Here is an 11,537-nt window from a genome sequence, read left to right as displayed (position 1 = left end):
GACCCTGCATGCTCATCCCCCATCTCACTTTTTTCTCCTATGTAGTTGACTCTGCCAGTCACTTTACAAAATGGGGTCGGGTGACACTGCTCTACGAGGGGAATATATTCCATTTCATACACTAAACGATGACGACAAGTCAGCCGATTATTCGCACAGAACGTCTCGTTCCTTATCCCGCAGCTTGAAGCATCTAATCCCCATTGTCTTAATTTACTGTTCCCTCCTCATCTTCTCATGGACCGTGACGTGCATCCTTACCCACCGTCCTCTCCTCTACCACCATTCAACGCCAACATGGGAAAGCGCGCGACAGCTAACCTGCGCGTCCCAGACGGTCCTGGGTGTCACCGACTCTGACGCGACTGCGACATTTTCCTGCAGCCAGAGAGAAGCGACAAAAGTAACTCTCACCGCAGCCGTCATCGCTGCTACACGCCGCTGGAGATTGGCCGCCCGGGTCGTTAACTCAGTCATGGCGGTGCTGACCATCCCGTTCTCTTCATTCATTGCCGCCCGTGCCGCCATAGTGTATGGCCAGGCCGCTGGGAATAAACGGGCATTCAGCCTCCGGAAATTGCTAGCGGTAGCTGATCGAGGATGGTGGAATCCCTTCATCCTTGCCCGCCTGTTTTCTGCTGGAGGTCGGCGGCGACTAGGCAGTCCGCTCCTATATTATTCATTCCTTGTTTGCGCTTTAGGTATGGCATGTGAGGGTGATGTGTAGGCTCTGCTGATCAAATCATTTAGGTGGTCTAAATTGGCCGCTGCAGCAGTTGCTCGTGTCAGAGGTGACCATATTGGTCGAGAGTTTACCCTCCAAGGTCATGCCGCTGGTTTCTGACGCCGACATCACCGGATTGTCTCAAGTGAAGTCCATCGAGACGGTTGGGGATACGAGGTCATTGATCAACTACGCTACTCAGTACGACTCTCAGCCAAATATCTGGCGGACACCCGATTCAGTCTGCAATTCATCTATGAGCTGGGCATATTCCTGCGTGAGTAACTCGAACCAAGGCGGAATTGCTACGCAGTTCTATCCTCTCCGCGGTAACAGTTCATTTGTCTCCATCCCCGTCAACTCGGTCACAACGGGAATAATAAGCGATCATGCCTTTCGGTTCAATACGTCCGTCGCCTCAGAAGAGGTATCGGAACAGAGCTATCCCGATAGCTGCGGTGGACCAGGGTCTTTCTCCGCGTCGACGCTTGCGAACCTGTCCGGTCTGGATGCTTCCTATAGAGTCCCGATCTCCGCAGATGGCACGATGGAGGTAAAGGTGTGCGCGCTGGGAGACTCGCAGATTTTTCCATGGAACCTCACTCGGAACCGCCAGGACATTGCCGAAGAAGCATACATTCACTTCGATTCAGTCGCCATGAGCTTCCTCACCAACGGATCTCGGATAGCCAGCTGGACACAGCGCATTCGTGCGAATACGACCGCGGGGTACTTCATGCTTCCTAACTACATGAACAACTACCAAACGGGTCCCTTGTTGGAGACGTTCGATCTTGCAACTAGTTTTGATCCAGAGAATTTCATCGTTGACCAGGAGGAGAGTATGGATGTGCGAGCCTTAGATAACTCACATGTTCTAGGGTAAGAACTCACTTTTATTGCTTACGAGAGGCGCTACCGCGACACCAGCCAGGCTGCCTCCATACCAGGCTTGTTTATGCCATACCCTACCTCCTACTTTTGAAGACAAGGTTGTTCTCTACAAGTGGCAAGGTGTTGCCTAAGCGAGGCCTAGTGTGGAGAAAGACTGACTGGTGTGGCAGTAGCGCTTCCCAGTTTGCTGTGATAATCTGCTCACATGGCTTAGATATGGTTATCCCGACCCCACGCCTGTCAGCTCACCAGCTCTTGGGCCTTTGCTCACAGCCACCAAGGCCCTCTTCGGCCCGTCCACGTTCTTCGCCAATCGTGCTAACTCGACACCGACTTTACCGAACATCACTTCCTTGTCATTGGACGAGTGCTCCGAGCCTATTCCGTTCACTTACCTCTCGAACACTAACACTGAAGATACTACCTCCTGGCGATACGCTACTCTCAAGCCCTGTGCATCAGACACCAACTCCACATACTTCAACGACCTGGCTGCCTGGCTTGGTCAGCTCTTTGCAAACTACGACAATCCCCAGACAACATCTGTCTTTACCCAGGGCGCCTTCTTTGCCAACAAGGCTAACCTGGGCCGCGCCTCAACTGAGCAGGCCTACCGCCGAATCCTCTTCAAGGATGACGGAACCTCTGTCGAGATCTTCGCGATACAACCATGGGCAATCGCATTTCTGTCGACCATCATTGGCCTGCATCTTGTCGGATTGGTGATCATGGCCTTCTACGCGGGATTGCATCCCACGTGGACGGAGTCCTTTGATGCATTTGCGATGCTAAGAATCGGAGTGCAACTTGCGGAGCGGAAGGATGTGAGAGCTCAGATGCCGCTGCTTGGGAACGCAAAGTGAGTTACTTTCTGATTAGTGGGATTCCGCGACTAACATGAGTGGCTTTAGGACGGAAGATACTGCGATTCTGGACCGTACGGACGGAATCATAGGGGAAGATATCGATGCAGTGGAGACTGAGAACGTCGGTCGGCTGGTCATGGGTGGACAAGGACAAGTGAAAAAAGGCAAACGCTACCTCGTGTTTCAGTAAGACTGCTCAGCCGAAATGAGTTTACGCTCTCCCGCCATTAGCAGCATATCTATCACACCTTCGGAGATCCACTATGGGTGGCCTGATCGACAACAAAGCCGCGTGTCAATTTGATTAACTGACACAGTCATGCGCGGTCCAGTCATCTATGCAACCATCTGGACGTCATCATGTCCCTGGTCTTTCCCAAGACCAACCGAGACAGGCACTGGGTGCCTTCATTCCAGCGCTACAAAGCACTGAAACCCAAACCTCTCCCTGGATCGCACACATGCACCAAGCTTCAACAGAGCTTTGAAAAAGCCTGTCGAGGCTCATTATCCCACTGCTAAATAGGCAGTAAGATATCATCACGCCAGGAAGGGATTAATACGGAGTACGCCCATACCTGAATGGAAGGATCAAGATATCAAAAGCCTTCCCCACCATCCCATAGACATGTGCAATAGAACAAGATCTCCATCTCAATCCCCAAGCCACTGGATGCAATGCTCTCTCTAGGAACCTACAAAGTCATAGCACCACAAATTTATTTGCATATAATCCCCTTATTCACTAGGATACTTCTAAATCCGCGGTATCATACCCAATACCTCATTGACCACCCCCTACAACTCCTCCACATTAGTGATCACACCCTACCCCTATCCGGATAATTAGTTCATGCAAGGCGTCTCCCCTGACCCTTTACTTCTCCAATCCTCTAATCCTTCTCTCCAAATTCCTCCTCGGTACCTCTTCCTCCTCAGGCTAATGAAACAATATGAAATCACCAATTCCCCTTTGAGAGGTAATTCGGGGAAAAGATTACCCCGGGGAAAAAAAAGGGGAAAGGAAAGAAAAGAAAAAAACGAAAGAAAGGAGCATAATTGCGAGGAGAACTCTAGGAAGGGAAAGGAAACCGAAACCGAGCATAGAATAAAAAAAGGCTCTGGCCCCCACGGTCCAGCGCATCCTCACCATGCATGTTCTCCACCAGGCGCCGCAGCACGATCCGCCTTTTAGCTGGTCCTACTCCGTATCCGTGTCCGAGCTTCCGTTCTCCGTGCAGAAGATGAGACAGCCTCTCAGCCCGTCCTAGCTTTGCCACAGCCACAATTGTTATTCCTGAATTTATACTAGTGCATTATGAGATATCCCTCGCCGATGCTTATCTCACATCTGGGAAAACCCTTTCTACTTCTTATATTTTAGATCATTTGTTTCCAAGGGTCCGCCGCAAGGCATTCCGTCTAGTATGTATTTTCGTCCACCAAGCGCTTCTCCTAGAGGATGTATCATGAACTTCTGCAAGTCAGTAATTTCATGAAAGACCAAAGGCCGCTTTTAGTAAGGGTGGTGGCAATATGGTTGGGATATTCTCACTTCAGAAATAATTCGAATGCTGCAGATCGGTTCGGTCATATATTTGGGAACGCCTCTTAGGCAAGGTCCATTTCGTCCTAACGCAGCGATTTAGGAGTCATTTGTGTCAAAAGAATGTCAGGGCTGTAGTACGTAAGCGGTACAACATGATTGTATGGCACATTCTCACCCGCTATCCAAAGCACGAGTATCCCTTGCATGATGCTGATAGTTACATCTGTCTGTTGCTTGAAAGAAGGGTAGAATGCGATTGTGGAATGCTATTAAGGAAAAAGTACCCGACGCCACCAGATTAAGGAAGTCATACGATGCTGAAGACATAAAATTTGAGGGTTGAGATGCGAGGGGCTATGAGTAACTCTTCATAGACTCATAGGTGACACTCCAACGTGGAAATGATCAGAACCACCCAAGGAGAAAGTCAGTCAGACATTATACCAGAAGGTAGGAGGAAGGACATGCTTACACGGAGTAGTAACGTAAGCTATCCCCTATCCGTATAGGAGTATATTGTATGCGCTGCACACATGAACAGAACCAACGGCCTGCGCGTTGGTTAACAACAATCAAATCTATAAAAGGGCTAACATTACAAGCCTCGGAGATAAGGCATTAAGTATCCGCGCCATGAGCGGGCGTATCCTATCGCTCGTTGTAACCCTCTATGGCCTTCTGCAAGGGGTACGACGCACCCCGCTCTTCAACAGTGGGGTTGAAATGCAGCGAAGTTTGTTTATAATATTCTTGCATAATGCTTCTGTCCAAAGATTTTGGACATGACTCACACGGAGAGTATAATGGGGCTGTGTATTTGACGAGATAAACGAACTGTCTATGGGCCGGTAGGAAAGGTTTTATGGAGCAGAACTGAATGATGAAGACTTGCCATATATGAATCCAGCCACATTATGAAATGTAAATCCTTACTACGTTATTTATCATTGCTGAAGATTTCCTATATTATTCTAATCATATTAATTCACGCTTGTTGTAGATCTTTGTCCTTTAGGTCCCCCCGCAACATAATGGGGAATGAGCTAGTCGATATTCGGCTGCAGTAGATTAAGATTCGGATGGTAGCACAGGGTAGGATTCGCAAATAGCATTTTTGGGGTCATCCTGCATGAAGGACATTTCAGAGCAATCTAGACCCTACTCCTAATCTCAAAATCCTCCGGCAGTGGGGTTGAAGAAGGGTCAGTTGAGAAGACACATTGCGAGACCCAACTCACTTATGCGCTGCACCGAGCTAATTTGTTGCGCATTGTCCTCCACATGGCGCCTGCCCTGAAAGTCTAGATGGTCTATGATACTACTACATCGATACGATGTCTCAAATATGCAAATACATCGACAAAACTAGGACGAACACCTGATATACCAGGCCAAGTGACATATCTACATTTGGATAATATTCAAGGTTGAAAAGGGATATATAAACCATCAAAGACCGCGAACTCCATACTGTATTCATTCTATCATCCCAAGAAATTACCTGCATCCTATACAATCTCACATTATTATCGGACAAAGAATCCAATCAGCCACAATGAACTTCTCACAAATTCTTGTCGTCCTTGCGACCATCGGTCTTGCCAGCGCTGTACCAGCCACTAGCGATGCCTCACAGTGCACTACATCCCAAGCCAACTCATGCTGCACTAGCTTGACTAACGGCATCTTGAATGTGAACGTGCTTCCCGGACTTTGCGTTCGTAAGTTATCACACTACTTTATTCACTGTCCGTCTTTCTAAGATTTTATCAGCGCTTGTTGGAAGTTGCAACAACCAAGCTGCCTGCTGCACCACTAATGGAATTGTAAGTGGAATTGCAAGATGGTTTATTGATAACACGTACTCATGCATTACCTCTAGGGTCTTCTCAACTGCCTGACCGTCCAGGTCTAGTCAAGACGATGACTAGATGCGTACAAATGTATCCGATTGGATATGACCATCAAGTAACATGAGACCTACATTGAACGTGGTTGGAACTTCTTCCTGCTTTTTATTGCTTTGGAGGATCTTACGAGCACGATGCATCGTTGTATGGATACACTCTTTTGACACATAACTGGGCCCAGACCAATATCTGAATATAAGCTATATTCATCAAATTACCATCCAAGAACGTCTACGTTCCGTTCATATGTAGATTTTCCAATGGGGCAAGATTTAGAATAGCCTTCGGCCATAATATCACAGTCTTTCATGTGTGGCCAGTATCCACCTTTAACTCCTTGCTTACTAGCCAGCACCCAGTGTTTGGACAGGGTGGTTTGGTGCGCATTAGACAGGGTTATATAAGGCTAAATAATAACCATACCCTACTTGAAATATACAGGTACCGACAGGAAAGCCTCTCCGATGATAGTACCTAATACTCAGGCCTATAAACTATCCCACTTTAATGATGACACGACCCCACCATCCACTAGTATATCATTGCCCGTAATAAAAGACGACTCCGAACTCGCCAAGAATGCCACGGCATTCACAACATCCTGCGGTGTGCCCACGCGACCAACAGGGCTCATGGCAATAAATTTGCCAGCTGGACCATTGATCTCCTGTCTGCCAGCCCTTGTAGAGATTACTCCAGGGCTAACAGAATTCACTCTCCCCCCAACACGCCCCCACATTTTAGCGGCAGCCTGGACACGAAGTATATTTCCGCGTTTCGAAACGCCATACGCCCTTGCAGGCCCATGGTGGTCGCTGGGATCAATATTCAAAGCGGGGTGGTCTAGCAATTGATCCCTGGGCGCTGTCGCAAGATGACGCTCGAGCTCCGATGGCAAGCCTGATCCCATGTGACCGGCCATACTGGCTATGCAGACCATGCTCGTTCCAGACTGCGCCACTTCCAAGAATGCCTCAATAGCGTTGGCGGTGCCGAGGAGGTCGACCTCAAGGATTTTTTGCGCACTGCCTGCGGATGGTGACAAGCCGGCTGTGTGGATAACTGCTTCGATAGGACCTTGTGATGAAGCCGCCTGTGCAAAGCCGCTGACGGATGCATAGTCAGAAACATCCACTTGGGACGTTTCTACCATGTAACCGTCGTCTGTCAAGGTTTCCTGTGCGGCGGAGAGAACTTCATTGGAGAAGTCGGCGATACATAGTCGACGGCCAGCACCGAGGCGCCGAGCGATGGATAAGCCCATGCCTCCGCATCCGATAATGGCAATAGTTTTCGTGATCATAATTTTGGTTCTGTTTGAGTTTTGGGAAGGGGTATTGTGAAGGATAGTTTGAATGGAATCATGGGGTTTCAATATCTTTATGTGTTTGGGCTGGATGTGGGCTCAAGTCAGGATCTCCTAAGAAGATCTCATTTCTGCCGAGAACCCTGAATAGGCTGGCATGGTCTTTTAAATATGAATAGCCAACCGCTTCGGGGAAAAAGAGTGTGGACACTGCATATTTGCAACTGGATTTCTTCAAAAGCGCATCTCTGGTGCCAATTGTCGATCCTTAATCCGAAGCCGAATACGAATAAGAAATGTACCCCGAATCGGTAAAGTGCCCGAATACGAACCCGAGCCCCCTTTCACTTGACTTTATCCGCTGATGCATAAGAGAACTGCATAAGTATCCTCCATCCGACATCTTTCTGTCCGAACTTCCAAGATTTTTTCATCAAAGTGATTCTCCTTCTTTTTGATTTTGTTGCTTTGATATTCACCAATATGACTGTATCCATTTCCGATGGCCATTCCTCGGTCGGGAAGGGACGTGATGTCCCTACAACACTAAACTATATAATCCCGCCTGGCCGTGAAGGATTAAAACCAATCGATGCCGATGTACCCGAGGCTCAGCGGCGCTTTGCCAAACGTGAGGGTATCAACGATGTGAAAGACGTTGTAATCAAGGACATTCGTGGTAAAGAGCATGAATTTACATTAGATGTTCAAGGCTTTCAATACGTTAAACATGAGATTGAGGGGGTTACGGATTGGCATGACGCCGCTCAGATAAAACAAATAATTCAGCCCGCTACAGAAGAGCTGGTCAAGCGACTGTAAGTGTTTCACCCACGCCAAAGGATAAGCCGACAAAATGGACTTAATTTCTCTGACCATATTTGCAGAACCGGCGCATCCGAAGTCGTCGTATATCTCACTCGCACCCGATTTGAGGGCAACGAAGTCGGGAACCAAATGAGCACCCCGAATTCTCCTTCGCATGGTGTTCATTCAGACATGACGCGTGCATCTTGCCGGACTGTCCTAAAGGATGTCCTTACCGAAGATGAGATTGAGCGGCTTCTTAGCCATCCCTTTGTCGTTGTCAACGCATGGAGGCCGATCAAAACAGTTCGAAGAGATCCTCTTGCGGTGTGTGACTGGCGATCTGTTGACCCTGCTTCAGACATCGTTCCAGATCGCAGAATCATTTCCGACCATGTAGTCGAGTTTGGCTTGCCTGTCTACAACGAAAAGCATGACTGGTATTATCTTAACGAGCAGCAGCCGGATGAGCCGCTCATCTTTAAGCAGCTAGGCAGTGATGCTGCATCTAGCGTGACATTGCTTCACTCTGCATTTGTGGATCCGGAACATATCCATGGTCCTCCACGGGAGAGTATTGAGATGAAATGCTTTGCATTCTTTACTGAGAGGTCTTCTTGAGCTGTTGGTTAGTTTGAGTTCCTCTTGCCGGATAGTTTGTGTGCAATTATCAATGCGTTGTCGGAAATTAGATACTGTCCACAACTAGATGTGCCGATTTGGCAAATCAGAGACCGTAGCATGCAACGGGCGAGGCCAACTGATGCATACGATAGGCCCTTGACAAATTCCCAAACTTCTTCCGCAGAATAAGTGCCAGGAAAACAAATGCCAGTTTGTAACCAATATACTGTTCTTCCTTTTAAATGACGTGCCCATACACTCGTGGCCCGGACAGGCTAAACCTATCTGGGATCCCGACCATCCGCGATCATTTTGGGTCCCCGACGGCAACCTTCTATATAAGTCTCGAACTACTCTCCCCTGTATTGAAAGATCTACAAGCACAATTAATGGAAAGAAGCTTTGTAAATTTCCAGAATGCCACCAAAGTCTCCCAACCATGCAATCGTCTACGGCGCATCAGGCTTAATTGGCTGGGCGCTGATAAACCAGCTTTTGAGCCCATTTCCTGCCGCTGGGACATTTCAAAAGGTCACAGCTGTGACAAACAGACCCCTCGATCTTTCGGAGACATACTGGCGAGAGGCAGACCCTAATAGTCCCCAGCTGCAATTGGCCTCGGGCGTTGATCTTCGCAGCTGGAATCGGGATAGATTGTTGGAGTGGTTGAAGGAGGTTGTTGAGGATAGTGAGGGCGTGACTCATGTCTATTACTTGGGTATAGTTATATCTCATCATGGTGGTTATGTGGAGCTTTCTGACAGTGAGTAGCCTTTGCCGCCATGGACGACGACTTGGAAGAAGTAGCGACAAATCGACGTATGCTGCAAAATGTCATTGATGCGCATAACTTGATCAGTCCGAAATTACAGTTCGTTGCTTTTGTGGGTGGAACCAGGGTGAGTACTTATTATTCTTGAAGTATGCAGAGAAATCACCCCTGACCAGACATTGACCAGGGATACGGCATCTATTCCGCCGGCGGAACGTTCACTCCACCTCTACGCGAGGAATTGGTGAACAGCCTCCCATCAGACTACGCCAAGACAGTGGTCTATCCAGTATACCGCGAGATACTCAATTTATCCAGTACGGGAAGGAAATGGACCTGGTGCGAAGTTTGTCCGGACGCAATTGTCAGTTCTTCCTTCATCTTCCCTAACGAATGGAACGACTAACCGTAATAACAGGTCGGGTTCACCCCAAATGGATCACAATTCAGTTTGGCATTGCATTGGGCACAATATTTATCCCTATATGCCTACAACCACGGCATTAGACCACATACCCAGGGACAAGAGGAAACCACCAAGGCATCTGTGGAGGTCCCCTTCCCCGGATCCACGGCTGGTGCTACGTCACTATTCAGCCCCGTATCTAGCAGTCGACTGGCGCGCTTCATGATTTTCGCGTCGTTGCATCCAGAGATGTGCGGGGATGGTCGGTTATTCAATGTCGCTGACCGGGCGACACCGTGTACATACGGATCGCTCTGGCCTCGGCTGGCGGAATGGTTTGGTCTCGTGGGCGTGCCACCTATCGAATCTGCTCCTGAGACGGAACATAATACATTGAAAGTTGGGGAAGTCCCTGAGCGGGCTTCGGTACTCGCACCTGGGGAGTATATAACTAAATATCGGGACATCTTTACCCAAAATGGGTGTCCGAAAGCTGTTACTGGCGGGGTCGGAGTGGGGTATCGTCAGTTGGATAGTGTCGGGTATTGGTTGACTTTCGATCGGCAGTTGAGTGTGGAAAGGCTTCAGGAGACCGGTTTTGAGGGGGATCAGGATCCGGTAGAGGGCTGGTTGGAGAGTTTTGCGATGTTTCGAAGAGCGGGGTTGATTTTGTGATTATGTGCCGAGGATCTATAGATGGGAGACCCTACTGCTACACCGGCCAGCCATAGAACCCCGTACGCAACGCCTCAGGCTGGAATTATGCCCAAGTAGTTGGAAGGAGGGACTCTGTATATACGAAAAGTAAGCCTTACGGAAACATCGACTGGATCTTGCCTTCTGAAGCAGGCGCGTAGAAGGCAGATACATGGACCTCGACGAGGACCCGGAAGGATTGTTAAAAGATCGACTGATACCAGCAGTACCAATAGCTTAACGCATCCTAGATATTCTATTATAATCACAGTATCTCTTACTGGATTTACCATTTGAGTCAAAATAATGCCAACAAGTTTCATGGGTATTTCACGCAGAGCGTGCTTCGCTTGAGTGCCTGAGGCATTAATAGTTCCCGCCTCAGGCAGACATAGTCTAAAGTGGGGGTGGGAGGCACAACCAGCAGGAACAACGAAGCTAAAGATGCCATGGTCTCGGCATAGATACTGTGAAAGATAGTGATAGGCGATTTGCAACTGCGATAAGATCACTATCTTGAAGGGCAGAATGAACGGTTACCTGGATGCAACGTAGGTCTTCTTCGAAGCACAACAGCTGAGCTTTCTGAGAACCAACTTGGAGAAATATTTGCATGTCCATATCCATTTGTCATACGAACAGATGGCACGAGGAGCAATCCCCAATAGGGAGTGCGCACGCGACAGCATGCCTTGAGTTCGATATGCGATATGCTAGTGCTAAATTGCCCTAGCCGTTCTTGCTCGGGCTCCGTTTAAACCCGGTGATTTTGTGAACATGGTGGACCTGGGTGGGATTCGAATGTCTTGAAAAAGCGCATGGACAAAGGCTTGTCCAATTGTATGCAAGCTGAAGCTAATCAGCGTTCCACTGTGTGTCTACACTAGGATGGTCGTGTACATCCAATTATCGAATGGTGGTCAAGGCAGTCTTTGCTACCTTTTCGGGATATGGAGTAGATGCCGAGATGTTGGTGCAGAAAG

General features: G+C 48.5%; 5 protein-coding genes across 5 annotated transcripts; 4 read left to right on the top strand and 1 right to left on the bottom strand.

The window, feature by feature from the left end:
- Positions 1 to 46: 46 nt before the first annotated feature.
- On the top strand, positions 47 to 2,674 carry BO79DRAFT_263880 (uncharacterized protein; the record flags this gene model as incomplete). Its single annotated transcript, XM_025686724.1, has 4 exons — positions 47 to 701; positions 751 to 1,606; positions 1,833 to 2,477; positions 2,530 to 2,674. Exons 1-4 carry the CDS (start codon positions 71 to 73, stop codon positions 2,672 to 2,674), a joined length of 2,277 nt encoding a protein of 758 aa, XP_025540275.1. The 5' UTR covers positions 47 to 70.
- A 2,851-nt stretch (positions 2,675 to 5,525) lies between these two features.
- On the top strand, positions 5,526 to 5,948 carry BO79DRAFT_263868 (uncharacterized protein; the record flags this gene model as incomplete). The annotated part of the gene is made up of 3 exons (XM_025686723.1): positions 5,526 to 5,754; positions 5,807 to 5,859; positions 5,916 to 5,948. The coding sequence occupies exons 1-3, from the start codon at positions 5,589 to 5,591 to the stop codon at positions 5,946 to 5,948; spliced, it is 252 nt and encodes an 83-aa protein (XP_025540274.1). The 5' UTR covers positions 5,526 to 5,588.
- A 482-nt stretch (positions 5,949 to 6,430) lies between these two features.
- Positions 6,431 to 7,246, bottom strand: BO79DRAFT_263866 (NAD(P)-binding protein; the record flags this gene model as incomplete). The annotated part of the gene is made up of 1 exon (XM_025686722.1): positions 6,431 to 7,246. The coding sequence occupies one exon, from the start codon at positions 7,244 to 7,246 to the stop codon at positions 6,431 to 6,433; it is 816 nt and encodes a 271-aa protein (XP_025540273.1).
- A 453-nt stretch (positions 7,247 to 7,699) lies between these two features.
- On the top strand, positions 7,700 to 8,806 carry BO79DRAFT_263864 (uncharacterized protein). The gene is made up of 2 exons (XM_025686721.1): positions 7,700 to 8,067; positions 8,137 to 8,806. Exons 1-2 carry the CDS (start codon positions 7,733 to 7,735, stop codon positions 8,675 to 8,677), a joined length of 876 nt encoding a protein of 291 aa, XP_025540272.1. The 5' UTR covers positions 7,700 to 7,732; the 3' UTR covers positions 8,678 to 8,806.
- A 266-nt stretch (positions 8,807 to 9,072) lies between these two features.
- Positions 9,073 to 10,790, top strand: BO79DRAFT_237191 (SDR family oxidoreductase). Its single transcript, XM_025684663.1, has 4 exons — positions 9,073 to 9,398; positions 9,452 to 9,579; positions 9,640 to 9,816; positions 9,871 to 10,790. The coding sequence occupies exons 1-4, from the start codon at positions 9,098 to 9,100 to the stop codon at positions 10,531 to 10,533; spliced, it is 1,269 nt and encodes a 422-aa protein (XP_025540271.1). The 5' UTR covers positions 9,073 to 9,097; the 3' UTR covers positions 10,534 to 10,790.
- Positions 10,791 to 11,537: the final 747 nt, after the last annotated feature.

The sequence above is a fragment of the Aspergillus costaricaensis genome, assembly GCF_003184835.1.
Source record: "Aspergillus costaricaensis CBS 115574 unplaced genomic scaffold BO79scaffold_13, whole genome shotgun sequence".
Classification (NCBI taxonomy): Eukaryota; Fungi; Ascomycota; class Eurotiomycetes; order Eurotiales; family Aspergillaceae; genus Aspergillus; species Aspergillus costaricensis.
Note: the sequence above shows the minus strand (reverse complement) of the source record. Positions and strands in the feature narration are given on the sequence as shown.

Bases quoted from the DNA above. Each gene is read 5' to 3' on its own strand.
- BO79DRAFT_263864 (XM_025686721.1), top strand. From the start codon at position 7,733: ATGACTGTATCCATTTCCGATGGCCATTCCTCGGTCGGGAAGGGACGT. The intron at 8,068-8,136 runs GTAAGTGTTTCA...CCATATTTGCAG, and splicing joins GAAGAGCTGGTCAAGCGACT to AACCGGCGCATCCGAAGTCG.
- BO79DRAFT_237191 (XM_025684663.1), top strand. From the start codon at position 9,098: ATGCCACCAAAGTCTCCCAACCATGCAATCGTCTACGGCGCATCAGGC. The intron at 9,399-9,451 runs GTATAGTTATAT...GACAGTGAGTAG, and splicing joins GACTCATGTCTATTACTTGG to CCTTTGCCGCCATGGACGAC. The intron at 9,817-9,870 runs GTCAGTTCTTCC...CCGTAATAACAG, and splicing joins AAGTTTGTCCGGACGCAATT to GTCGGGTTCACCCCAAATGG.